The 26,500-nt window shown below is 47.5% G+C and overlaps 2 protein-coding genes across 13 annotated transcripts in view; one reads left to right on the plus strand and one right to left on the minus strand.

The window, feature by feature from the left end:
- The window catches only part of SAE1 (SUMO1 activating enzyme subunit 1), a 106,924-nt gene extending 85,604 nt beyond the window's left edge, over positions 1-21,320 (minus strand). For 2 of the 5 annotated variants that reach the window (XM_038528480.1, XM_038528478.1), the window contains exons 1-2: positions 21,168-21,320; positions 12,556-12,706 (exon numbers count right to left, since the gene is read on the minus strand). Coding sequence is in view for 1 of the 5 variants with exons in the window: in XM_038528477.1 (XP_038384405.1) it covers positions 12,556-12,706; positions 16,362-16,410 (200 nt within the window). In the remaining 4 variants the exon portion in view is untranslated. Of the gene's footprint in view, positions 1-3,837; positions 3,910-12,555; positions 12,707-16,361; positions 16,447-21,151 lie in introns of all 5 variants that reach the window. The other 3 variants (XM_038528479.1, XM_038528477.1, XM_038528481.1) reach the window with 3 other exon arrangements.
- Positions 8,475-26,500, plus strand: part of ZC3H4 (zinc finger CCCH-type containing 4) — a 46,664-nt gene continuing 28,638 nt past the window's right edge. Inside the window, exons 1-2 of one of the 8 annotated variants that reach the window (XM_038528468.1) lie at positions 8,475-8,545; positions 9,646-9,811. In XM_038528468.1, the coding sequence (XP_038384396.1) occupies positions 9,651-9,811 (161 nt within the window). In that variant the 5' untranslated portion in view covers positions 8,475-8,545; positions 9,646-9,650. The other 7 variants (XM_038528472.1, XM_038528471.1, XM_038528469.1 and 4 more) reach the window with 7 other exon arrangements.

Below are 26,500 nucleotides of genomic sequence, written 5' to 3' on the forward strand. Positions count from 1 at the left end.
GGGGCAGTTTGTTTTTAAGCAACAGCTAATCAGAACAGCTGCCTAAACCGAGACTTTGTTGCTTAAAAGGGGTGGAGAGCATTTATTCAATAGATCAGGCCCCTGGGTTTCAGAATTATATAATTACCTCCACCCAGGTGACTGCTCACTGTTAACCAAAGCAGTGATTCTCAGTCCCACCTGCACATTAGGATTATCTGGGGAACTTTTCAGCAAATATAGTGCCCAGGCCCCACCTTCAGAGACTGATTAATTGGTCTGGGCTGGAGCTGAAACACTGGGATTTTTACAAAATGCTCCCCAGATAATTCTAAAATGCAGTCAGGGTGGAGAACCCTGGAACACAGATCTGTGTGGTGTTTTTATTCCAGTTTCAATTCTTTTCCTCCCCTTCCTGTTAGAACCAAAGAATTCTTAGGGTTGTTTAAAAGACATCAATTAGGAGTGCCTGGCTGGCTCAGTCAGTGGGATATGTGATTCTTGATCTCGGAACCTTGAATTCAAGCCCCACGTTGGGCATAGGGCTTACTTAAAAAAACACTTAAAAACAGACAGGAGGGCAGCCCGGGTGGCTCAGCGTTTTAGTGCTGCCTTCAGCCCAGGGCCTGATCCTGGAGTCCCGGGATCGAGTTCCACCCACATCAGGCTCCCTGCATGAAGCCTGTTTCTCCCTCTGCCTGTGTCTCTGCCTCTCTGTTTCTCATGAGTAAATAAATAAAATCTTAAAAAAAAAAAAAAAAAAAAAAAAGGGATCCCTGGGTGGCGCAGCGGTTTGGCGCCTGCCTTTGGCCCAGGGCACGATCCTGGAGACCCGGGATCCAATCCAACGTCGGGCTCCTGGTGCATGGAGCCTGCTTCTCCCTCTGCCTGTGTCTCTGCCTCTCTCTCTCTCTGTGACTGTCATAAATTAAAAAAAAAAAAAAAAAGACAGAAGTAGGCACCTGGCTGGCTCAGTCAGTAAGGGGCTTCACTCTTGATCTCTGGGTTGTGAGCTCCAGCCCCTTGTTGGGTGTAGAGATTACTTAAAAATAAATAAACTTAGCACCACCTTCAGCCCAGGGTGTGATCATGGGGACCTGGGATCGAGTCCCACATCAGGCTCCCTGAATGGAGGGAGCCTGCTTCTCCCTCTGTGTCTCTGCCTCTCTCTTCTTTCCGGTCTCTCATGAATAAATAAATAAAATCTTTAAAAATACATAAATAAACTTAAAAAAAAAAGCTAAACTAGCAGGGTAGGGGGATGGTCAGTGAGTAGGAGTAAGGAACTTACTGAGCTTATTTTTACTTTTTAAATATTTTCTTTAATAGAAAAGGTGTGAAAAAAAAATAGAGAAGGTGTGCACGCACAGGGGAATGGTGATAGGACCAGAGGAAAAGAGAATCTGGAGCAGACTCTCCACTGAGCTTGGGAGCTGGAGGGGGGCTTGATCCCTGATGCAGAGCTCAATACCACAACCCTGAGATCATCACCTGAGCCAAAATCAAGAGTCGTATGGTTAACCCACTGAACCACCCAGGCACCCCTGGCTGAGTTTATAATTCTTGAGGTTGAGTGATAGGTACATGAGGATTCATTTTACTTTTTTCCTCTATTTTTGTATATGTTTGAATTTTCCACAATAATTTTTTTTTTAAAACCCTCATTTCAGTGTTCTGAATCCCCAACTCTTGAACTATGCTGTTCTACTTCCTGATCCCAGGGAAAAATGCCAATGACAGGCTCAAATAACCTCTTTGTGAAGGAAAGATATTTGGAAGTCTGGAATAACCATGCACCAGACGGTTATATCAAGTGTCTGTGGGATAAGCCTTTGGAAATAAACACTTTGGCTGAGTTGTCTTATATTATTAAAGTGAAAAGTACATGCATCATGGAAATAAAAATAAGGCGAGTCAAAGTCAAACTATTTTGTTTGTTTGTTTTTTTTTTTAAAGTCAAACTATTTTGAAGGGCTAAAACTGATCCTTAGCATTAAATGATTTATTAGTTAATATATTGACCTTGAAATGACCCTGAAGATCCATGGCAAGTAGTCATTTCTAATTGGTTAGGGAGTGACCTGATCCATTATCTGTGAGTATGCAGTAACTTTTGTAAAATGATCACTTTGTGAGAAAACAAAAAAACAAACAAAAAAAAACGCCCTGAAAATCAAGCAAACTGCTCTATACATTATTTTCTCCTGCACTTCTAGACTCATTAAACATCTAAAAGGGTCCCTTTTCTCATTCTCCCCTTATACTTTCCTAAAGCCTATCAAGAAATAAAGTCTTCAAAAAAGGCAGTACCTGGGTGGCTCAGATGGTTAAGCACCTGCCTTCAGCTCATGTCATGATCTCAGGGTCTTGGGATCAAGTCTCACATTGGGCTCCTTGCATGGAGCCTGCTTCTCCTCCCTCTGCATGTGTCTCTCATAAATAAATAAAATCTTAAAAAAAATTTTTTTCATTACTCCAAAAGTGGGGGTATACATCTTATGAATTCCCGGTCTGCCATGACTTTGCTATGCACACAATTTCCAAACTGGAAAAGTTCAGCATTACGATTTAACATAATATAAGCAGTTCTTTCCATTATTTAAAAATTATTTTTTTATTTTAAGATTTTATTTATTTATTCATGAGAGATACAGAGAGAGGCTGAGGCACAGGCAGAGGGAGAAGCAGACTCCATTCAGGGAGCCCAACTCAGGACTTGATCCTGGGTGTCCAGGATTACGCCCTGGGCTGAAGGCGGCGCTAAATTGCTGAGCCCGGGCTGCCCTCTAGTGCCAACAACAACCCCCCAGTATTATGTTGTCCAAAAAAAAAAATCCCTGCAAACTTCCAAAATGCCCTCAAGGGAGCAATACTGTTCACTGGCGAACCAGATGATGACCCCAAAACACAAAATCCCTGCAGTAATTTCTCAAATGTCCTCTGGGGGGGGGGACATCATTTCCTAGAGAACCAAGTGGACCAAGGATTTAGCCTGGACTTGGTTACCTCCTCCGATTTTCCAATAAATCCAGGGTAGGATTAGCAAGGAAGAAAGAGGAAATAGCTATTGGGTTTGCAGTCAGCAAGATCCCATATACCACCATGTCTCTGTTTGATCAGTGGTCTCCACCTTTCTTACCTAGTTATTTCCAGAGGCTGGAGGCAGCTTCTGGCGTCTCTTTTTAAAAATTTTGTATTTATTTATTCATGAGAGAGAGAGAGACAGAGACAGAGACATAGGAAGGAGAAGCAGGCTCCCTGCAAAAAGCCCGATGCAGGACCCAATCCCAGACTCTGGGATCATGCTCTGAGCCAAAAACACACACCCAACCTCTAAGCCACCCAGGATTCCTAGCTTATGGTGTTTCTTCCACATGGTGTAATAATAACTTCTTTATAAAGCTCCCCTCATTCACAGTGCAAACAACACGCTATAACTAGACAAATAAAATCCTTTGCCAGAATGATGTTCCCAGAGTAGAAATAGGTACCAGGGAAGCATTAATAAGACTTAGGGGCATCACAGAAGGTTCCATCTCAGAAAAATACAAAGATATGCCAAGCCTAGAGACATTTTGCAGGTCCATAGGAAGAATTTTGGAGTTGGGGGGGAGGTATTTTCTTTCCTAAAATAAAGGGCAGGTTGCTAAAACTTGCAAACCTTCTCTGCCCCATCCCCATCAACACACACACACACACACACACACACACACACACACACAGCTACATTGTTTAGTTAATCTCTTGGAAATTTGGAGGCAACTTGTATCACAATGGGAGACCTGCTCTCACTCATCAGCCAAGAAAGCTCTAAGGCTCCTAGACCCCATGCAAGAGAAGTTTCTTTAGATGTATTACCCAAGATGTATTGTAAAAGACTGTCGTTTGGGTCTTCTATTTCAGCAATCCAGGAGTTCTCAAAAGTGGGAACTAAAAAAAAAAAAAAAAAAAGTGGGAACTATACTACAGTTTACTTATCTGTTCTACTATTGATGGGCATTTAAAGAGTTTCCAAAATAAACAAACAAATAAATAAATAAATAAATAAAGAGTTTCCAATTAGGGACTATTTTTTGACTAGTGCTGCTGTGAACATTCTCGTTCATACCTTTTAGTACACATTTGTTGAATATATACTTTTGTGTAGAATTGTTAAATCATAGAGCAGGCTTATTTTCAGCTGTAGTTGATACTGCCAAGCCATTTTTGCAAGTGTTTTTTTTTTCTTTTAAGATTGTATTTTTCTTTTTTTTTTTAATTTTTATTTATTTATGATAGTCACACAGAGAGAGAGAGAGGCAGAGACACAGGCAGAGGGAGAAGCAGGCTCCATGCACCAGGAGCCCGACGTGGGATTCGATTCCGGGTCTCCAGGATCGTGCCCTGGGCCAAAGGCAGGCGCCAAACCGCTGCGCCACCCAGGGATCCCTAAGATTGTATTTTTCTTTAAGATTTTTATTTATTTATTCATGAGAGACACACACAGAGAGAGAGGCAGAGACACAGGCAGAGGGAGAAGCAGGCCCCATGCAGGGAGCCCAACATGGTGAGAAGCAGGCTCCATGCAGGGAGCCCAACATGGGACTCCAGGGTCTCCAGGATCAGGCCCTGGGCTGAAGGCAGCACCAAACCACTGAGCCATCCGGGCTGCCCAAGATTGTATTTTTAAGTAATCCCTACACCCTATATGGGGCCCTGAACTCATGACACTGAGATCAAGAGTCATGCTTTTCTGACTGAGCCAGCCAGGTGCCCCTTCCAAAATGGTTTTAAGGGACATAATGCGTTTCTCCTCTACTCTAATACTCTATACTTTTGTACTGTGGTCACCAGATGCTTGGAGGTTTTCCTACACCAAACAGTTCTGCAGCTGCGGGATACCAAAGTTCCACACTTCAATTCTGTTCTGATACTATGTACCTGGAGTTAGCAGGAGATCCCACAGGTTAAGAGCTTGTTCACATAAGACTGCCCACCCCTAGCTTCAGCCTCAAATTGGAAGCACTTCTGATTGGCTGTAAATCAGAGGTTCCCACAACCTCTCCCTCTGGTTCCATTAATTTGCCAGAGTGGCTCACAGAACTCAGGAAAACAGTTTACCTACTAGATTACCAGTTTGTTACAAAGGGTATTAAAATATATGAACGGACTTAAATCATTAAGGAGGGAACCAACAGTAAAATAAAGCTGGTTTGAGTTGGAGATGAGAAATGAGTAAGTATAGACAATGTAAAAACCAATGCAGGAGGGGCACCTGGGTGGCTCAGTTGGTTGAGCGTTCAACTCTTGCTTTGGGCTCGGATCATTATCTCAGGGTCCTGAGATGTGAGATCCTGAGATTGAGCCTTGAGCTCTGCCTTGGGTTGGGCTCTGCACTCACCAGGGAGTCAGCTTGAGATTCTCTCACTCCCTCTCCCTCTGCCCCTCCCCTTACTCCTGTGCCAGTGTGCATGCATGTGCCCTTTGTCTCAAATAAATATGTGCTCTTTGTCTCAAATAAATAAACCTTACGGGCAGCCCTGGTGGCACAGTGGTTTAGCACCGCCTGCAGCCTGGAGTGTGATCCTGGAGACCCGGGATGGAGTCCTGCGTTGGGCTCCCTTCATGGAGCCTGCTTCTTCCTCTGCCTGTGTCTATGCATCTCTTTCTCTCTGTGTCTCTCATGAATAAGTAATAAAAAATCTTTAAAAAAAATAAATAAACCTTAAAAAAAAAAAAAAGGAAATGCAGAGGGACACCTAGGTGGCTCAGTGGTTGAGCATCTGCCTTCGGCTTGGGTCAGGGGATCGAGTCCCGCATTGGGCTCCCTGTGGGCTTCTCTATGTCTCTGCCTTTTTCTGTGTTTCTTATGAATAAATAAATAAAATCTAAAAAAGGCGGGGTGGGGGGATCCCTGGGTGGCTCAGCGGTTTAGCGCCTGCCTTTGGCCCAGGGCGCCGTCCTGGAGTCCTGGGATGGAGTCCCACGTTGGGCTCCTGGCATGGAGCCTGCTTCTCCCTCTGCTTGTGTCTCTGCCTCTCTCTCTCTTTCTCTCTCTCTGTCTATCATGAATAAATAAATAAAATCTTTAAGAAAAAAAGAATGTAGAAATTGGATTGGAAAGTTTGATACAAAACTGATTAATAGCATTCAGGGTTGTCTTTCCTGCCAGACAAAAACCATTTGAAACTTGAGAATCCCCCATAACTTTTCAGAGTCTAGACTTTAATCAATTAGGTAGGAAGTTAAAGTAACATCTAGAATGTCAGAAGGGCTTAATAGACAATTTTAGCGTTCTGGTAGAACACTGAAAAGGCATGGAGAAATCTTGCCTCATGGGATTTGCTTATGTTCTCATTTTCTTCATTAATTAAAAGCAGTTGGCCCTCTTCCAGAATTCTGGAATGGCCTGCGGAAGCTTCAGAGATGGTGCCAGCTGGAGACCACAGCTTGAAAGTACAGGGTCCTTTCTTCAATGTGGTCTAAGGTCTCAACCAGTGTTGTTTCATCCATAACTAGAATATATGGGGTTCAGAAATCAAGGCAGGGAAGGGGAAAGATGATTTGCTGTACTTTCTTTTTCATTCTTATAGCTCTGCTCGTCTCGTGTTAAAACTTTTGGACAGTTTAGTTAAAAGCATGTGCCAACATCTTATTACAATCATGCATGCAAGGGAAAAAAAGGTCTCTTGTGGGTGAATTAGAAACGTTTTTTGGGGAACGCCTGGGTGGCTCAGTGGTTGAGCATCTGCCTTCTGCTCAGGGCGTGATCCTGGGTTGGGGGATATAGTCCCGTATCAGGCTCCCTGCGAGGAGCCTGCTTCTCCCTCTGCCTGTGTCTCTGCTTCTCTCTTTGTGTCTCTCATGAATAAATAAGTAAAATCTTAAAAAGAAAATATTCTTGGTAAGGACATTTCATGGGAGAAGAGAATGGCTAACTATCATGAGATGAGAGACAAGATACAGAAGAAAGAAAAGATTGAAAAGTATGACTCTTGACAGGCAGGCAGTCAGCTGTCAAGTGGGTGGACCTCTAGTTTCCCAGAACAAATTTCATACCATCAAAATTCATTAGAAATCAACTTGAATATTTTTTATCAGGAAGCTAATTATTTCACTGAAGGAGGTTGTAAATAACTTTTTTTTTTTTTTTAAAGATTTTATTTATTTGCTCATGAGAGACAGAGAGAGAGAGGTAGAGACACAAGCAGGAGAAGCAGGCTCCATCTGGGAGCCCAATGTGGACTGGATCCTGGGACTCCGGGATCACGCCCTGGGCGGAAGGCAGGCGCTAAACCTTTAAGCCACCCAGGGATCCCCAGTTGTAAGTTACACTTAAGAAAAAGCTTATGTCCCAGACCAGGTTTGGGACATATTTTTTTATTTAGGTAGGTTTAATATACTAGGAAGAGATTTGGTGCTTTCACCTGCAAATTTATTTCACACCACATGAGGGTTTTGTTGTTTTGTTTTGTTTTCTGTTCCTGGAACCTAAATGGTCCTTTTCTTGGCCAGGTCTGAAATAAGCTATTTCTTCCGTCTGGAACTTTCTCTTCTTCTTCCTATCTCAACTTAAATAACCCTGCCCTGGGCGCGCCCTCCCCTCCAGGTAATAAAGGCTCCCTTTAAACTGCCAGTCTCCCCTCCCCCACCACTCCGGGGCATTATCAGTTTTTAAGCTCCAGGAAGCTAGAAACTGTTCCCCTCGCCCATCACACAGCTTGGCACTGTACAAGGAGCTCATAAAAGCACTGAACAAAGATCCTTGGGTATAAACAGGACTGAACGAATTTTTGCAGGAGACAACGGATAGCTTCGCCACTGATTAAAATTTTTTAGGCTCTCTTTATGGCTAATACTATGATTTTTTTAAAAATCCTATTTATTTATTCATGCAAGACACAGAGAGAGAGGCACAGACAGACACAGGCACAGGGAGAAACAGGCTTCACGCCAGGAGCCCGACGTGGGACTCGATCCCCTAGTCTCCAAGACCACACCCTGGGCTGAAGGCGGCGCTAAACCGCTGAACCACCAGGGCTGCCCTAACACTATGATCTTAAAACAATTATTTAAACCCCAGTATTAGGGGGATCCCTGGGTGGCGCAGCGGTTTGGCGCCTGCCTTTGGCCCAGGGCGCGATCCTGGAGACCCGGGATTGAGTCCCACGTCAGGCTTCCCGTGCATGGAGCCTGCCTGTGTCTCCGCCTCTCTCTCTCTCTGTGACTATCATAAATAAAAATTAAAAACAACAAAAAAAGGATGACATTAAACCCCAGGATTCAGCTAAATGGGAGTAGTAGTTCCTCTTAGTACAGCTGTGAGGGTCTTAGTCCAGCTTTACGCTTGCACACCGTTTGAACCAGGTCGATCGCTCCCTCCCGAAGCACTTATTGCGAAACTTCCCGGTACCACGCTCCAAGTTCTGAAACTTCCCGGAGGCAGTACCAAGGCCCGCCTCTCTCGCACCGCCCTAGGTGACGTCACCGACCGAGGTCTCTAATGACGTCAGCTCCGGGCCGGCTCGGCTCCATCCTCCCCTTCTCCGGAAACCTACAACTCTCGGCACCCGGCCTCCAGCTTTCGGTTATTTTTTTTTCTCTTCGTAGCCCGAATTCCTTCCCTCCCATTCTCCCACCTAAAACTTTCAGCTCTTCCCGCCTTCCCTCCAGCTGGCAATTTTCGGTTCTTCCCGCTTGCTCTCGGCCGAATTTCCCACCCTTTTACTCTGTAAATCGCCTTTCGAGCCCCGCCCTTCGGCCTTTTCCGTCTAAATCCCTCTTTCGGCTAATTCCGCCTCCTGCCGTCCACCTCGGATGCCGCCTTCGGCTCCTTCCGGATCGCCTCAGTTCCTTGTTTTTCTCCCCCCAACTCCGTCCTGGTCCGCTTCGGCTATCTCCGGCTCCCGCGGCTTTCCATCTATCCTTTAGCCACACCCACGCTGCTACCTTCGGCTCTTTCCGCTCCCCCCCGTCTCCCGCTCAGGCGCTTTCGGCTCTTTCCGCCTTGCTTCGGCCTCACTCTCTCCCTTCGGGTCTTTCCGCCGCCCTTCGGGAGCGGGCCGGTGCCCCTCTCCACGTGACGCCGCCTCCGCCTCCTCCTCCCAGTTCCCCCTCCCACCTCGCCCTTCCTCCCGCCTCAGCCTCCCGGCTCCTCTGGGCCGAGCCGCCATTTTGTGTGAATTTCAGACTGCGGCGGGGGCCGAGCAGCCGGGGCACCGAGGGCGGGCAGACAGACAGACAGTCGGCCCGTCTCCGCAGCCCGTTTCCTCTCTCCTTAAAATCCTTTTTTTTAACCCCCTCGCTCGCTCTCCTCTTCTCCCCTCTCCCCTCGCTTGCTCCATCGCGCGCGGCCCGCGCTAATTACACCCAACCACCCACCAGTGTCCGTGTCCCCCGGGTCCCCCGCCTGTGGGCCCGCGGGGGAGGTGTGTGTGGGGGCTCTCGCCCCGATGAGGGCCCCGCGCCCGTGAGCGAGTGACCCCAGAGGCGGGCTGCGGAGAAAGGCGGCGAGCGGCCCGCCGAGGCCTAGGCCGCGCGGCCTACGCGGAGGTCGGCGCAGAGGTGATTCCGAAACCGAAAAAATATATACCCATTCCTATCAGGAGCCCTCAGAGCTGAAGTGTGCCCCTCCCGCCACGCCCAAGCAGTCCTTTTTCGTGCATTAACATCCCCTCCCCCCCAAAGGAACTATGGAGGCCGCGCCCGGGACCCCCCCGCCGCCACCATCAGAGTCGCCGCAGCCGCCATCGCCGCCGCCGCCATCAACGCCTTCGCCTCCTCCGTGTTCCCCCGACGCCTGCCCGGCCGCCCCGCACCTCCTCCACCACCGCCTCCCGCTCCCTGACGACAGGTCAGGCCCCCGGCCCGGCCGGGGCAGCGTCCCCGGGGGGAGGAAGAGGAGGAGGAGGAGGAAGGGGGGCGGCCGCCATGTTGGGCCGGGCCGCGGAGGAGGAGGAGGAGGAGGAGGAAGGGCGGGGTCGGTGGGTGTCTCTCGCTCGCTCGCTCTTTCTCGCTTGCTTTCTCTCCTGGCCTCATGCGTTTCCCCCCCCTCGCGGCGCTCGCCCGCTCTCCCTCGCTCTCGCTCTGTCTTTTTTGGGCGCCATGCTGAGGGGAAGGTGAGGAGGCGCCCCCGGACCCCCGCGCCCGCCCGCCCGCCCTGGGGAGGGGGCGCTGGGGGGGGGCGCTGCGGAGGCCCACGGGGGTCCTGGCTGCCCCAGCGCCCGGAGCTGGCAGCCATGGGCCCGCCTGCCCGTCGCCTGGCTTCGGGGAAGGGGATGGGGGAGGGGCTCCCGGACCCTTTTGGTGGTGGTGGGGATCTCGAGGAGTATCCCCGCTCTTAGGGGTTTGGAGTTGGGGGTCTCCCAGTCCCTGGCAGTATCCTTTCTCTTGGGGGAGGTGTGCCCTGCCCTACTTGGAGAGGTACCCTAGTTTTCTTAGGCAGAAAGTGGGGTTTCGTTTAGTCCTTTTTTCATCCTTTTAGTGGGGGGGGTCCTTAGGGTGGGGGCACTCGCACTTTTATTTTTTTTTGGCGGGAGGTGGTTCCTAGTTATTCCCTAGAGGGCAAAATTGGTGGTGGTGGGGGGGTGCGGATCTCTAGCTCCTTTGATGGAAATCCCTGCCTCCTTTTGGGGAGAAGCCCCTTCCCCGTATTTTTCCTTAAAGGCAAGGGTTCTCTAGATTTTCGTAGGTAGATGATGCGTTTTTGGAGGGGGGGGGGTGAGGTTTGGTTTCCCTGACTTGGAGGGGAGAGGAAGTTGGTCTCTTCTTTCTCATGGGTTCCCTCCTCTTTGGGGCTAAAATGGGGCGCCATCCCTTCCGGGAGAGAAAATTAGGGTTTTTTTTTAGTGTTTTGGCAGGGGTGAAAGGGAGCGCCCCCCATCCCTTCCTCTTTATAAAGTGCGAAATGGGTTCGCCCCACTCCCTTCCCTGGAGGGTGATAAAAGGGCCAGCCTGGCGCGTTTCAGGGCCCTCGTTTGCCCTGCTCCAGCAGAGGGTTGGGTGCAGGGTTTACCCTCCCTTTCCCGGTGGGGCAGAGGAAGAGGTATCTAGAGACTGGGTTTGGAAATGGAAGGTTTTCAGCCGGCAGGAAAGGCAGCCTGAGGAGGAGTGGGGGTGGGGAGGGGAAGCGATCTCGCTGGACAGATAGATGGCTGCCCCACAGCAGCCCGGGCTGGGGAGCCGCTTGAGGACCCTCTCCTAGATCAGGGGTCTTAGCTAGGGCCTCCTTGCCAGGCACCATGGCCCCTTCTCCCCACTTCCACCTCCCCTTTTCCCTTTCTCCTTCACAGACCATACTTTGCCTTTTAAAAGAAATGCCACCCACATTCAGAGACACAAGTGCAGCAGTTTGGTGAGCTTTTACAAAAAAAATTTTTTTTTTTTTTTTTGGTTTTCTGTTTTGTTCTAATTAAATGTATCGTCCTGGGAATCGCAGCCCATCGCAGCCTGCCTCCAGTTCAAGGAAATAAACAGATTAGCAAAGGTCTGTGCGCTAAGCCCACGTTGGGTTTCCGGGCCCCCTCTTGGGGGCAGGTGCATTACTCAAAGGTGCTTACACGCTTTATTCGACCTCTAAGGAGTTCTCTTATGTCAGAAGTGTATGTCTTACAATGGGTTGGGATGGTAAGTAGCCTCTTTTATTGAGTAATTCAATTATCTCCCTCTTTTTGTCCCTTTTCCTGCCTGCCTTCCTCCTGCCTTTAAAGACCAAAGTGATGCTTGAGTGAATTTATATGTTCGAATCAGGATTCTAACCCAGTTGAGCCCTTTTAGACTTGCACATCCTTTCTATCTTTAGTTTTTTTAATTTGTCGTACACAGTTTTCTCAAAGGAAAAAAAAAGCGTTACTGTAACATGACAAAAACTTATGTAAAAGACCCGTAGGTTTTCAAGCCCTTGGTTTCCCTATCTCCGTTTCAGTCCATTGCTTTGTCTCCAGCCTTCATCTTTGAAGAAAGTGGATACTTCAGATCCATTTGGTAGGAGACAAGGTTAACTGAATTCGGTTTATGATACTTGCATTCGAGTTAAGGTTCTCCCCTCCCTCCACCCCTACTACTACCCCCCCCTCCCAAAAAAAGATTGTGGTTCAAGTAGATCCAATTTGTTCCTTTTACTCCCAATGTCTCTTATGGTGATGGACGTTTAAATTGAGCAAGTCATTTGTAAAGTACTGTTTAAGCACCGAATCTGTAAAGCGTGTCAAGCCCCAATCTCCTCTCCCTGTCTCCACTGTTCCTTTGTTCGAAAGCACATGCCTGACCGTGAAAAGTTGATGCAAACACGCCCAGTCATGGTGGAGAGAACACTTCCTCCAGCCCCCTGCACCCCCCTCCCCACACATACAAGATAAAAACAGCAACAGAAATGACTTGCAGAACCAAACAAGTACTTCTGATGTGTTTTACAAGCATAAGTTCTTCGTTAAAAGACAAAACACGTTGAAGTTCCATTTTCCGTCTTCCCCACTTTTGGTCCCTAATGTACTTTGGTAGCAAAAACTTTATAACACACAGCCCCATTTTCCCCTCTGAAAGATCCTGTTTCCTTTTTTTTTTTTTTCGTTCTTAGGAGAAAAACAAAAGTTCACTCACGTTGGGTTGAGGAACCTTAAGCTGCAATTTAGTGGGCCACTGGTCTTACTCTTTTCTCTCCATATGCTCACAGCTCCACTAATGTGAAGTGGTGATCTTAGGTCTGTAAAATCAGTTGTGAGAGGAAGACGTGTCCACACAGTACAGTATCCTGCAAAAAAGAAAAGAAAAGTGTTTGAAGCACAAACTGAACACACCATCCAGTGCCAGGGTCAGCCGAAAACAAATTGCATTTGAAGTTGTCCCTCCTTGGAAAAATTCCTCCTCCAGGAGCCAAGTGAGAAACTGGATGTTAACAGGTGAACCTTCCAAGTTTTGAGGGCAAGCAAGTTGTTGAAGGATGCTTGTTTAACTTGACTTGAAAATGAAATGTGAAGGAAATGGGATTTCTTTTGTAAGTGAAAATTTTATCAGTCATTCATTGAACTTAGAAGTATTTCCCCAAATGTTTAAAAAATACTCAGGCATAGCAACACAAGGGTATATTGTTTTTTGTTCTCAAAGGACTCTCCTCTATGAAAACCAAGAAGCCCCAGTAATTAGGTCAAACTGTATTTCGATAGTCTTTGTTTTTGGAATGTCACAGTACTGCCTTTTTTTTTCCCCCCAAACTGATGTACCAGTACTAGTTAAAATTCAAATTAATGGATGTTGCAAAAAAAAAAAGGAAAGAAAGAAAAAGGGTGTCGCTCAGAATCCCTGATTTAATAGCACCTCTTAGACACTGGAAATCTTTAAAAATTGTTACATTCTCTGGGGAGAGGTTTAATCGGAAAGCAAATAAAGATATCCCAGTAGAAATACTAACGAATTGTGACCATGAAAATATAGATATTCTGGTCCTCAAACCTCTTTACTTTTTGCTCTCCTCAAATTTTTTCTTCCAAAGAAAGTTTGGATTCCCCCAGCAAGGCTTTCTAATTCACAGACTGTCCTATCTCCCAGATTGGGTTTCAGTTTGCTTGGAAGGTTAAGTTTTTGGTTCTTGACAACCCAGGATTTTAAGTACAGCTAGTCTTCTGTGGCTTTTCCTTAGCCAGGAAGGCTGATCCCAAGGGGGAACTGTTAGGCATCTGTGGAGATGAAGGCTTTCCCAGGTGTTACCTACCTGGCAAAGTAGAGATGAATGGTTTACTCAGTTTGTTTCCATCCAGTTGAATGTAGACAATTTCATATTGAGCTGGTTTAGTAATTTATCCTCTAACAATGTCTCCACCTCCGCTCCTTTCTCTTAGATCTTTTCCCAGCCCTGGAGGAATGGAAGTCTTAGGGATGGCCTTATTTGCTCTTCTCTGCTACGTTTTTGTGGTTAAGTCCCTAGAACCATCTCATATAAGCCAGGTTCAGTTATGGCAAATGCCTGTATGGTGAAAATCACTAATTCTTTTCAGTCTTCTGTGGATAGCTCTAGGTCGAACCATATTCCAGAGAACCTGCTTTTGGTCCCTGTGGACAAAATTGTCTAGTACCGAAGCGATGGGTTTTGACCCAGGGTAGGAAGTTGAGTGACAGAGTAATTCAGAGCAAACAGTAAGTGAATGCCGCGTTTCAAAGTGAGCAGAGTGCTTGCCTGTACTTTTACCACACAGCTCCTGATACAATAGAAGAAAGGCTGTTTTCTAGGGTTTCTGATAGTTGGCTTTTAAGAAGTTGATTCAAGCATCGGTAGGAGTGGTCTGCTCATCAGTGGTGAGAGTCTTGTCAGAATTAATTATTTGAGGCTGGTTTCATAATTAAAATCTAATTGAAAGAGTGGAAAAGCTGCCTGTTTGGGTGGGCCTATAAAGTTCATTTGGTTAAGTCCGAGGTAAAACTGGCTGTGTGCAGTGAGCCAGATTATAGATTTTCAGGGATTTGGCTTTCCATATTTATCAACCTTGTCTTTGCTGCGCAAATATTTTACTTTTGATAGTTACTGGAGATGGCAGTCCTGAAAACATTGCACAGGGTTTCTTAGTAATAACAGGAGATTATGTGGGCAGTTTTTACATTTCTGACTTGATCAGTTGATGACAAAATGATGGCCCCTTGGTTGGTGTAAACTTAGTTGCATCCTGCTATTGGAATAATTTTTTATTCCAATACCAGATATTTGCTGGGAGCATAGTTTGGTTCTCTTGGCCAAATTGCTCAGGGTAGAGAATCTTTCTTATTTTTCTCCCCCCTTTGTGAATTTGTATCTGTGAATTGGTGACTCAGATCCCTATTTGTAAGGCGAGTGGTGACATCTTCTGAACGTCGGAGGTGGCAACAGGATAGGAACGAACAGTGTGGCCTTTGGAGACAGATAAGATTGTGTTTAGGCCTGGCCCTCCCTGCAGTGGGCACTGAAGATAATGCCCGTTTCTCAGGGTCATTGCGGTCAAGTGGGCATATGCAGGACACCCACACAGTGCCTGGCATTCAGCAAAGCTTGGTTTCTTTATCTCCTTACTGTCCCTACTAGAGAACAATTCTAAATAGAATTTATAGTCTGGTATGTAAGCAGAAGCAAGCATAACATCTGTGTTTTTGAGGGAAGTCAATTTATCTTTCACCTCTTAGAGGTTTCTGGTCAGCTTATTTAATTGCAGGGAGATCTAGGTGGAAACTCAGTGGAAGCCATCTTGAGGCATGGCTTGCTTGCTCAACATCCTTATTACAGATGCTGAAACAGTCATGGCGTCTTGAGCTTTTGCTGATGACTTTCCTGTGTACATCTTTGGCAATTAGGATCTGAGTCTTACTACAACCATGGTAGGCCTCCTGAGAACTGAGAAAGCAGGGCTGTGGCACCTAACCCATTGCCGACTGGTCACATCACTGTAAGCAAGCCCTTCACATCCCTTCTCCAGAGTCTTGGGAAATAAGCGAGGCCTGTTCCAACTCCCAAGATTTTCCTACCCTTGAGAATTTGGCTGAGTCAGTTAAGGGTTGTTTTTTTTTTTTTTCCATTCAGCAGCCAGGCTTGTCCCGTGCTTTTCTTGGAGCAGAAAAGTTTTCAGAGTGTGCAAGGAGCTCTTTTCTCTTGAGGACTTTATTTAGATTTGGGCAAAGATTGTTTCTTTCTGTAGCAGGCCTCAGATTTCCTTCCCATGTCTGACATCTGCAGCTTCTGGCCATGGTCACGGGTTGCTGCTGCTACTGCAGCACTGGTGTCTTAAAAATGAACTGCAAGGTTAGACTGAGTGGCTGGATCACAGGCAGATCCATCATTAGCTGAGCACCTGGTTCCCTCATCCCTGTTGTCCCTGCCGAGTGACCCCAGAAACCATAAATTCCAGAAGCATAAAGGTTAGTACAGCATGGATTCCGTTTGTTCCCTCTAAGCCAGGGTTGGTCCTCTTCTGGTAGAGAGATCATGGCTAACAGTGGACAGTGTAGATGGGGGAGTCAGGGCAATCCTGTGTGACTAGCAATCAGTGACTGCTAATCTTCCAAAAGTGTGATAGTCTGAAGGGGAGAGATTACCTGCCAGGGACCTTCTGAGTGCTTCTCATGTGATAGCACCCCAGCCCAATGCTGAAAATTTTGGTTTTTTTATTTAAGATGTTTATTAGAGAACACAGAGCATGCTGAGAACATGGTGGGGGGAGGGCAGAGGGAGAGTCAGGCTCCCCACTGAGCAGGGAGCCTGACTTTGTGCTCTATCCCTGGGTACTGGGATCCTGTCCTGAGGGGAAGGCAGACACTTTAGTGAGTCTAGGCGCCCCTACACTGAGAATTTGAAACAGAAATGAAGTCACTTGTCCAAGGTCACAGAGCCTAGTGGGTATGGAGGCAGAGTTAAAACCCGGGCAGTCTGTACCCAGACCTAAGCTCTATACCTGTATGCTGTCCTGGAGACGCTGTTTTCAAACTGCAGTGTTCAGCCATTAGTAGGATATGAAGTCCTGTTTATTGATTTGTCTCCTGCATTTGAAAAACAAGGAAAGGAGAGAGGATAGAAGAAGCAGAGTATAGTGGAGTTTTAAAGCCGCTTAATAAAACTTGTTTGAGAGGAATGTAGAGGAGGAGATGTCAAGGTCAAAGTTTAAAAGCCACTGCTGGATGGGCAGCCTGGGCAGCTCAACGGTTTAGCACCGCCTTCGGCCCAGGGCATAATCCTGGAGACCAGGGATCAAGTCCCACGTTGGGCTCCGTGCATAGAGCCTGCTTCTCCCTCTGCCTGGGTCTCTGCCTCTCTCTCTCTCTTTTCTGTCTCTCATAAATAAATAAAAATCTTTAAAAAAAGAAAAAAAAAAAAACCACTGCTGATAGGGTGGGTGGGCAATCTGTAGCTCTCTGATTAAAGCCTACCCATCTGTTTTTTCCCCCTAAGTAAAGTTTTATTGGAACAAAGCCATGCCCATTAATTTATATGATCTGTGGCTGCTTTTATGCTGAACAATAGGGTTGAGTAGTTGAGACAGAAACTGTATGGCCTGCAAAGCCCACAGTATTTACTTTTTGGCCTTTTAAAGAAGTTGCTGGCCTCCACATTGGTATGATATGCCTACTACCTGCACAGCAGCTGCCATGATTTTTATTGTGGCAGAGGTGGTGGGAGAGCATGGGAGGGAAGATAGGTATTCCCTTTAAAGTTGGTCCTGAAGGTGCCTGGCTGGCCCTGTTAGTAGAGCATGCATCTCTTGATCTCGGAGTGGTGAGTTTGAGTTCCATGTTGGGTGTAGATTACTTTAAGGAAGAAAAAGTAGGCCTCAGAAAGAGTGGAGGTGTGCTGCCTCTCCATGACCTGGTGCGGCTCTGTCAACCCCATGTTGTTCTCCTTCCAGTGCATGTAGAGGCCCAAGCCTGGGCATTTGAACCTTTAACTGAAGGGATTTTCATTTATTAGAAGTAACTGGAGACTTTATAAAGCTAGTGTGGAAGCCGATCCCAGCTAACACATCCCTGTTGAGGCCCGACCCCAGAGAACTGGGGCCAGATGTGTCACTTGGTTAAATGTGCATTGCAGGTGACTGGTTATAGCCCTCCTCGTTTTCCTAACAGACTTCAAGGCTTAGGTTTCCTTGGGATTCTAGGCCTTGTCATTTCGTGGCACAGCAGAGCAGTCTCAGGACCATAGCTTACTGGCAATGGAAATGGGCCGCCTCCCTGGGAGTGCCAATTGCTGGCCACTTTACTTTGACTTTGGTTGATGCATCAATCACATTCAGGCTTTTGTCCTTCTCTGGCCTCTCAGGAGGGCCTCGATAAGCATTCGGTGAATGAGTTTTCGGTTAAAGACAAACCCCTCAATCACCTTCTTGGAGTTTTAAGTAATCCAGGGTACTGCCTGGGAAATGGTCCGGTGTCTATATTGATGCCACTGACAAAGAAGGTGTGCAGAGCTGATGTTGATGCTGGGTTTGTGTGGAATATATCCCGAGCACCCAGACAGTCTGAGCCTGGCCCTTTGCTGGGCCCTCGGAAAGTCCGGTCACTCCCATCTTCTAATGTGCCCTCCAGGAGCCCACAATTGACTAGAAGTTAACGAAGAGTTGCATACAGAAAATTACGGTTCTCCTAAAATTCTTTTTCTTTCCTTTTCTTTTTCTTTTTTTTTTAATATTTTATTTATTGGGACGCCTGGGTGGCTCAGCGGTTGAGCACCTGCCTCTGGCTCAGCGTGATCCACGGTCTCAGGATCAAGTCCCATATCAGGCTCCCTGCCTGGAGCCTGCTTCTCCCTCTGCCTACGTCTCTGCCTTTCTCTCTGTCTTTCATGAATAAATAAATAAAAATCTTTTAAAAAATAAAGATTTTATTTATTCATGGGAGACACACAGAGAGGCGGAGACCTAGGCAGAGAGAGAAGCAGGCTCCATGCAGGGAGCCCAATGTGGGACCCAGTCCTGTGACTCCAGGATCATGCCCTGATCTGAAGGTAGACGTTCAACCACTGAGCCACCCAGGCATCCCTCTCCTAAAATTCTTTAGCGATATATGAACAAGCAATCTTAGTAATCCAAGGCCCAGTTTCTTTCAAGTTGAAAATATCAATACTTTTAGTCGAATGTACATTGAGCGGAACCAAACTGATGTGTTCAGGAAAAGTTACAAGGAAGGTTCTTGGTTCACAAGTTCAGGGATTTGATTTTTCTTTCTGGAATAATAGAAATCAGCCCTCCCTGGATGAGAATCAGTATCTCTCCAGCTGTAAGCAGTCTGAAGCATGGTTGGCATGAGAAGGTGGTTAAAAGAAACTCTCTGTTGCTGAGAAACCAGTTTCAGAGGTTCATCTGACAGGAGGAACTTGGATCAGAGAGATAGATGCCTTTATCCAGAACAGGGGCTGTGTTCAAAGTGAGCGGGAGTGGAAGAAGAGCCACTCATGCAAATGAAATGACCCTTGACTCCATGAGACTCCTCTAGCAGGCCAGGTTTCTTCTCAATCTGTTTGAAGCTCTGTAGAATTGCCCTGCCTAAGAGGTTTGTGTGCTTGGACAAACCCCAGTGTGGATGCCACATACTTTGGGATAGAGTGTTCTTTCTGGTATTGGACAGCTTTGGAATTTCCTTCCTTGGGATTCCATTGTTTTCTGTCTGGGGAGAAGACTCTTTACTTGGGTTTTCGCTAGGATTCCTTGGACCTTTGTGTGCCTCTCTTATTCCTTGAACTATCCAAAGATGTTTGGTCAGAGTTTTGAACGTCTCAGTTCCCTTTATTCAGTGTTAGAAGAACTGTATTGGCCTTGTGTCTTTGCATGAAGTTCATTTCTCCTCCTAAGGGCTATTCTGGGCCAGCGTAGTGCTAAGCTCTTGATTTACATGGTCTCAGGAAATCCTTCCCCTGTGAATTCCATCCCTCCCAGAGGTTCTGTTGCTGTCTTCACTTCACAGTTGAAACCCAGGGCACAAGAGTGTTAAGGACCTCACCCAATGTGTTAATACCTCACTTTAGCCTTTCTTGAGATATTGCATTTAGTTTGCTTTCTGTGCCTCTATTTTATTTTTGCCAGCCCAGTTACAAATTTCAGGGCAGGCATTTTGTTTTTTGGCCTGTTGAGTTAATTATTCTCTTCCAGATAATTTCTAAATATCTCAAGGGTAGAGGTTAAGAGTTGGGCCTGGAGTCAAGAGTGTCCAGGACTTGTTTCACTTTTGCTTCTTCCTGCTGTGACCCTATAAGGCAGTTTTCCTTTCCATTCCTTTCTTTTCCTCTTTCCTTTCTCCTTTCCTTTCCTTTTCTCTTTGCTTTCTCCTTTCCTTTCCTTTCCTTTCCTTTCCTTTCCTTTCCTTTCCTTTCCTTTCCTTTCCTTCCTTTTTCCTTTCCTTTTCCTTTTTCTTTTCCTTTCCTATGAGAGAGGCAGAGACATAGGCAGAGGGAGAAGCATGCTCAAGGAGCCTGGTTGGACTTAATCGCAGGACCCTGGGATCATAACCTGAGCCAAAAGTAGATGCTCAACTACTGAGCCACCCAGGTACCCCTATAGGCAGATTTCTTCTCTTTTCTCAGCCTGTCCATAAGACAGGCGGCCAAGGATCCAGGACCAATGTAGATTTGTTACTGTGCTTCAGTGTGAGACAAGCAGAAGTGAACTCATTAGTAGTATGGTACCTGGCACGGAGGTTGCTAATACAGAATACTTATCTTTTTTTTTTTTTTTAAGATTTTATTTATTTATTCATGAGAGACACAGAGATAGGCAGAGACATAGGCAGAGAGAGAAGCAGGTTCCATGCAGGGAGCCCGATGTGGCACTCTATCCCGGGACTCCAGGATCACGCCCTAGGCTGAAGGCAGACACCCAACCACTGAGCCACCCAGGTGTCCCCAGAATGTTTATCATGAATACTGTCTTCTGCTTTTGTATATATGACCCTGAGGTTTCCAGGCAGGTTTTGTCATTGAAGAAATCAGGGCGGAGAGGTAAGGACTTGATGAGGTGATTGAACCTTGCCCTATCCCACTCCCGACCCCAGACTCTAGCTGTCTACTTTGCTGAGGTTGTCCCCACTCAGGCTGGCCTGCCTGCCTGCCTTTCTTTCTTCTGTTTTTTTCTTTCTTTCTTACTTACTGTCAAATTTAATGGAAATTTTCTAGCATTTTCAGCAGAGGAGAGAAGCCATCATCTACCCAGTTGGAACAGTTATGTCCATTTTGCCAATTTTGGGTCATCTCCCTACATCCCCCATCTGCCTTGCTTATTTTATTTATTTTATTTTATTTTATTTTATTTTATTTTATTTTATATTTTATTTATTTTTTGCCTTGCATATTTTAAATCCTTTTTTTTTTGGGATCCCTGGGTGGGGCAGCGGTTTGGCGCCTGCCTTTGGCCCAGGGCGCGATCCTGGAGACCCGGGATCGAATCCCACGTCGGGCTCCCGGTGCATGGAGCCTGCTTCTCCCTCTGCCTATGTCTCTGCCTCTCTCTCTCTCTCTGTCTCTGAGAGCCCGACGTGGGATTCGATCCCGGGTCTCCAGGATCGCGCCCTGGGCCAAAGGCAGGCGCCAAACCGCTGCCCCACCCAGGGATCCCAGCCTTGCATATTTTAAAAGCAGATCCTAGATTTCACTTTATCTCCCCTGCAAACTCTTCAGTACATGTTTCTAGCTTAAAAGTATTTTTAAAAAATAGAACCACAAAGTTATGATTCTGTCTTAACAAAACTAACAGTAGTTAGTTACTTCATATCTGAAATACCCAGTCCAGGTTCAGATTTCTCCGTTACGGCTCATACTGTCTTCTGGCAGTAGGTGTGTCCATGTCCGGGTCCCAGCACCGGGCAGGCTCTTATGCTTACGTTGAAGTGAGGGGTTCAGGGTACTGGTGGTCTCTGGGCTTCCCTTCTTCCCTGGTTGGTTTATGCTTAGCTGCTCAGATGGGGATGTGTCTGTGACATGGTCATGTTACCATGGAAATGGTGTGATGTCACTGTCTTGTGCCCCTACCTGAGAATGTTGAGGGAAAGGAGACACAGAGCTCATTTGCTCTTGATTTCTGGTCGATGAACCTAGGTAGTAAGGACATTGAAAAACATGTGCAAGACCCAGAGGCTTATTTCAAGAATTTCCTGCCTCTGAAAATCCCTCAGTGAGGTTCCTCCCCACCCCCTGGGGCTGCTCCACCTCAGTGGAGGGAAAGGCTCTGTGCCTTTCGTCTTAGTAGACAACTGCCCCACTGGGTCGGATTTGGGGACTTCTGTGTTTAGGCCTGTCTTTAAACATTTGAAGAGGCAGAGCCTCTTTGTAATATTTGTAATTTTGTCCCTAGTTAATGGGTCATTCAGAGCCTACCCAGGCAATTTGTTGAGCGCTTGGGCAGTTAATGATCATAACCCTGACCTTCACATTAACCTAGCCGCCTCTTGTCAAGGGCTCTCATGATCTTCAGGTAACAGCCACTGCTCCCATGAGTTTCCCTCTTTTTTTTCTCTCTCTTCTCTCTCTCCCTTTTTTATTTTGCGCCTCCCCCCCCCTTTTTTTGTAAACCAGATTGATCCACAAACCCAGGGTCCCTTTCAGCTTCCATCCAGATCTCTTGTCTGGAGAATTTCCATGTTGGAAAGCTTCATTTTTTTAAGTGGCCTTTGTCCATTCTTCCTGGGGTACAGCACTCCCTGTGCTTTTCCTTCCTGGTCAGTGACTCGATTACTTTCTTTTACCACCTAAGTTAGAGCTGAGGAAGGGGAGGTGTTGGTTTGTCAGTTTCAGCAGCAGGATTTGTGGGGAGAGGTCGGTGCATGCACAGTTAGGGCTAAGTGAAGCTAGGAACTAAGTTGACCAGCAGTTAGCTGTGGCCCCCAAGGGGAGTTGGCCATAGCTTCTCCATAGAGAAAATGCATTCCATTAAGCATCTGGGCCAGTTTAGGCTTATCCATGCAGGGGCATGCTGGTGGTAATTGGTTCTTTTTTTTTTTTTTTTTTTTTTGTTTAATTATTTATGATAGTCACAGAGAGAGAGAGGCAAAGACAGAGGCAGAGGGAGAAGCAGGCTCCATGCACCGGGAGCCTGATGCGGGATTCAATCCTGGGTCTCCAGGATCGCGCCCTGGGCCAAAGGCAGGCGCCAAACCGCTGCGCCACCCAGGGATCCCTGGTAATTGGTTCTTAAAACCAGTAGCTGCTTTTTATCTGGTTCTTGATGCTTTCCTCCTGTCAAAGGCTTTATCCTTATTATCTCATTTAACCATAACAACCCTCATGGGTGCTACAGTGATCCCATTTCACAGATGAGAAAACCAAGGCTAAGGTAACCCAAGAGCACAGTTAGGAAGCAGCAGAGCTGGCTGTTAACGTGGCCTGCAGGAAGAAGCCACACACCCAAATCTGTAGGCTGGTGGGTGGGGCTAGCCTACTTTGGAATCATGAGATTTCTTTGCCGAGTGCTGTGTCTGCCAAGCCCCTGGTGTGTGATGAATTCAGCATTCTCCTGTGCCCTGCAGAGTGGCCAAATAGGCAGCCCATAGAAGGGGCATCCAGATCTATTCTTTGACCTGAGAGGAGGAGTTGGGTGTCGCCAGTTCTGTGAATGGAAATTTCAGTGCCCTGGAAGCTGAGTCTAGGAGGCACAAGACAGATTTGACCCTCTGCAAGTCATTGGCCTCTGCCCATTCCCTCCCAGGGGCCAGTTCCAAGGCCGTCCCCCAGCTTGGTTGGTTTCCCGTCCCTAATGGCTCTGGCAGGCTGACCCCAGTGCAGCCATCCTGGGATGTTGCCAGTCCAGGCTCTGGGAGTAAGATCTTGCCTGCTCTGGCTGACGCTGCAGGGTTTCTCTTGCGTGCTGGTCTCAAGAGGGCTTGGCAGGTCTGGATTGAAATGATTAGCACTATGGGGCTTCCCCCACTTTTCTTGAGGGATTATGTCACAGTCTATTAGGCGCGCTTCCTCGGTATTTAATCCCACTCTGACATGGGTTTTGCTGGCAGTCTGTGAAGTGACACCACTGAAGCCCAGCTGCCGATTGCGAGACTGCTTTTGTGCTGGCGTGTCAGTGGTCCCCAGGATTTCTGCCCCTGTCCCAGGTGGCTTGGTTTTCTTGTTGTTTCCCCCGCCCCCCAAGGAAAATAGACCCTGTATTTGTGCAGGACACTTAGCTGGGAACTTCCTGTGTGGGCAGAGGGGCACTCCTCCCCCCCCCCCCCCCCCCCCCCCCCCGCCCCCAGGTGACCAGAGGTTAGCCTAGGGCTCTGAGAAGTTTGAGAGTACTGCACAGCCAGGTAACACTGAGAATGCACAGTGGTCACTAGGGTGTCACCATCTGTGTCCTCTCTGGTCTCCTGTTCCCCTTCATCAGTCACCAGCTATTTGTTTCTGTTTGTCAGTTTCTTCCAGATCCCTCAGGAAACAAAGTTCCTAAGTATTCATGACCTGTTCTGTAAAAAAGTTGCTTGGTAGATTCTTTTTTATTTTCTTTTTTTTAAAGATTTTATTTATTCATAGAGTCATAGGCATAGGATAGGGGCAAGAGAAAGAGGCTCCCTGCGGGGGGAGCCTGATGCAGGACTTGATCCCAGGATCACGACCTGAGCCATAAGGCAGACATTCAACCAATGAGCCACCCAGGCATCCCTGCATGGTAGATTCTTTTTTTTTTTTTTTTTGCATGGTTGATTCTTGCTGAGCCCAGATATCCTGAAGGTGTTAATAAGATAATGCAGAGAATTCCTCTTTGGCTGAACATCTCTGTAGGGTGGATTTGAATGCTCTCCACCCCTGCTTTGGGAAATCCTTTGGAATGAAAATGCTTTCTTCTGGAATCATTCTTGCTGACGGTTAAGGCTTTGGAGTTGCCCCCAGGTATTAGATGTAGAATGGCTGGCTCTTTCAGACAGGATGGCATGGGGCAGCAGGACAGTGATGGTGGCCTCTGCTGACCTTGGGCAAGACCTTTTTCTGCCCTATCCTAGTGTCCTTGCCCTGGAGTGAGCAGAGGTGAGAGAATGTCTGGACTGTTGGCTCTTGATGAGTCCTTTTACCTCCTCTCCCTTAGAAGACCTCCTGTCTGAAACAAGAGGGTTGAAGAGGTCTTGGATGTCCCTTCTCCTCTGACAGGCTTTTCCTGATTTCAGGAGGGTCTCTCCCTATGGGAGCCTTACTTTCTTTAATCAGGGCTTCTGGGAGCCCAGGCAGTTATTGTCTGCCTGCCCTGGGCTTCTGAGTAATTTTCATCATGTCCCTCTGAGCTTTTTCCTTTCCAGACTATTGTCAAGAGTGCCGCTCTTTTTAGCTTTTCTTCATGGAAGGCTAGCCTCTGTCTTAGGGCCTTCCTCAGCTCCATAATGTCTGTCTATATGGTCTGGCTGCCTCTCCCTGTGTTTCTCTTGAGGTGTGGTGACCTGGCCTGCCTGCAGGTGTTCCCAGCAGGGATGCACATCAGGTTTGCTCTCCAGTAACCACCCCCCCCAGTGGCCCCACACACCCCCAACGCCACCCCCACCCCCTGACCGCCTGCCACCGCAGTCCTCAACTTCAGCCATGCTGCCCTGTAACAGCCACTCCCTCTGGTTGGTGAGCTTGCCAAAACCAGTTTCCCCAGTTGGGTGGTACTTTTACTGTGGGCAAGGCCACTCCAGCCCAGGCAGCTCCGTCCCACACCCTGTCGTCCCACACCCTGTCCTGTGGCCACACCCAAGCTGGTGCCACACCCAAGCTGGTGCCACACCCAAGCTGGTGCGGAAGGTGCCTCACTTGTCAGGAATGCAGGCTCCTCCCAGCTTTACTCTGTATCTTCCTGTGGGGCTGACCACCTCCCCCACCCCAACCTGGCAGTTTGCAAGGAAGCCACACAAGGCACCAATTGAGGCGCCCATCGGTCATCTCCCTGATGATGCCTTTGAAACATCAGAACAAATATTGTGTCCTGCCTTGTGTATGTGAGAGCTGCTCTTGACCTCTGCTGGGGTATCTGTGGGCTTGGGGCCACTAGGGTTTTAAGCTAACCTGACCCCATTGAATTGGAATTAGGGTTAAAAGAGGCTCCTCTTGCCAGCATCCTTGACATCTGGGGAGCAGCACCACCCCGGGGGTGGACAAAAGGGGGTGGCATGAGCGACAGGGCATGACGGACTCTGGGAGAATCACCAGTGTGTTTGTCTGGTAGAACCTGTGGAGGCTCTGGGGCCCGCTCTCCTAGTGAGCTTGTTCTCACACTGACCCCGGTCCCGCCTGAGCAGCGAGATCTTTTCTGCCTGAATTAATTCCCTTTGTGGTTAGCCTTTTTGGTCCTGGGTTCATTACACCACTGTTTCTGTTTTCTTCGGTCTCATTTAGGGTCCTAGTTAATAGAGAAGGAAGGAACTTTTTACATTGTCTCACATACTCTTCCATGGTCATGCATGAGGAACTCTCGGAGCTTTTTCAAGATTTGAACACTTTATTTTTTTTAAACCAATTCCTGTACTTGTGAGAACTGTGTCTGTGGGTGGTAAAAACTGGATTCTTTTTCCAGTTGCTTTCCTTCTTAATCCTGTTTATCCCCTCACTTCTACCCCACCCTGGAGATATATAGGTATTTAGAATGTCCTGTTGGCAGTATTGGTCATGTCTGGAGAGTGCTTTTATTTTTTAAAGTACTGGGGATGGGGGTGATGTGAGGGAAGTGATAACCAGAAGGGATACCCAAGCTCAGAGCAGTGGGGTGGGGAGGATCCATTCTGTGGGCACTCTCGCAGCTGTTAGGAGAGGGCCTTAGGAGGGCTCTGGAACCTGAGACCCTTCCCTTACCCCTTCCCTAGCTGCTCGGTTGCTCCCCGACTCCCCAGCCCAGAGCTATGCAGTTGAGGGTGTAGGTCAGGCCTTGAAACCTGGAGACCAGAGCTTATCACTAGCTCTTCTTTTTGGGGCTTTGGTAAATATGTGCTATCCTCTAGCCCAGTCCAGGCCTGACCGTGGATAGGGCCCAGGAGTCTGGGGGACCACTCCCTGGTTCAGAGCCATGGCCCCGGCTCCACTGCCCACAACCCTCACCCTCAGCTCACAGGACTCATCCGTAGGGCTGCAGCCACGCCTGTGACCTCTGGCCACTGTGCACTGGTG

This window comes from Canis lupus, chromosome 1, assembly GCF_011100685.1.
Source record: "Canis lupus familiaris isolate Mischka breed German Shepherd chromosome 1, alternate assembly UU_Cfam_GSD_1.0, whole genome shotgun sequence".
Lineage (NCBI taxonomy): Eukaryota > Metazoa > Chordata > Mammalia > Carnivora > Canidae > Canis > Canis lupus.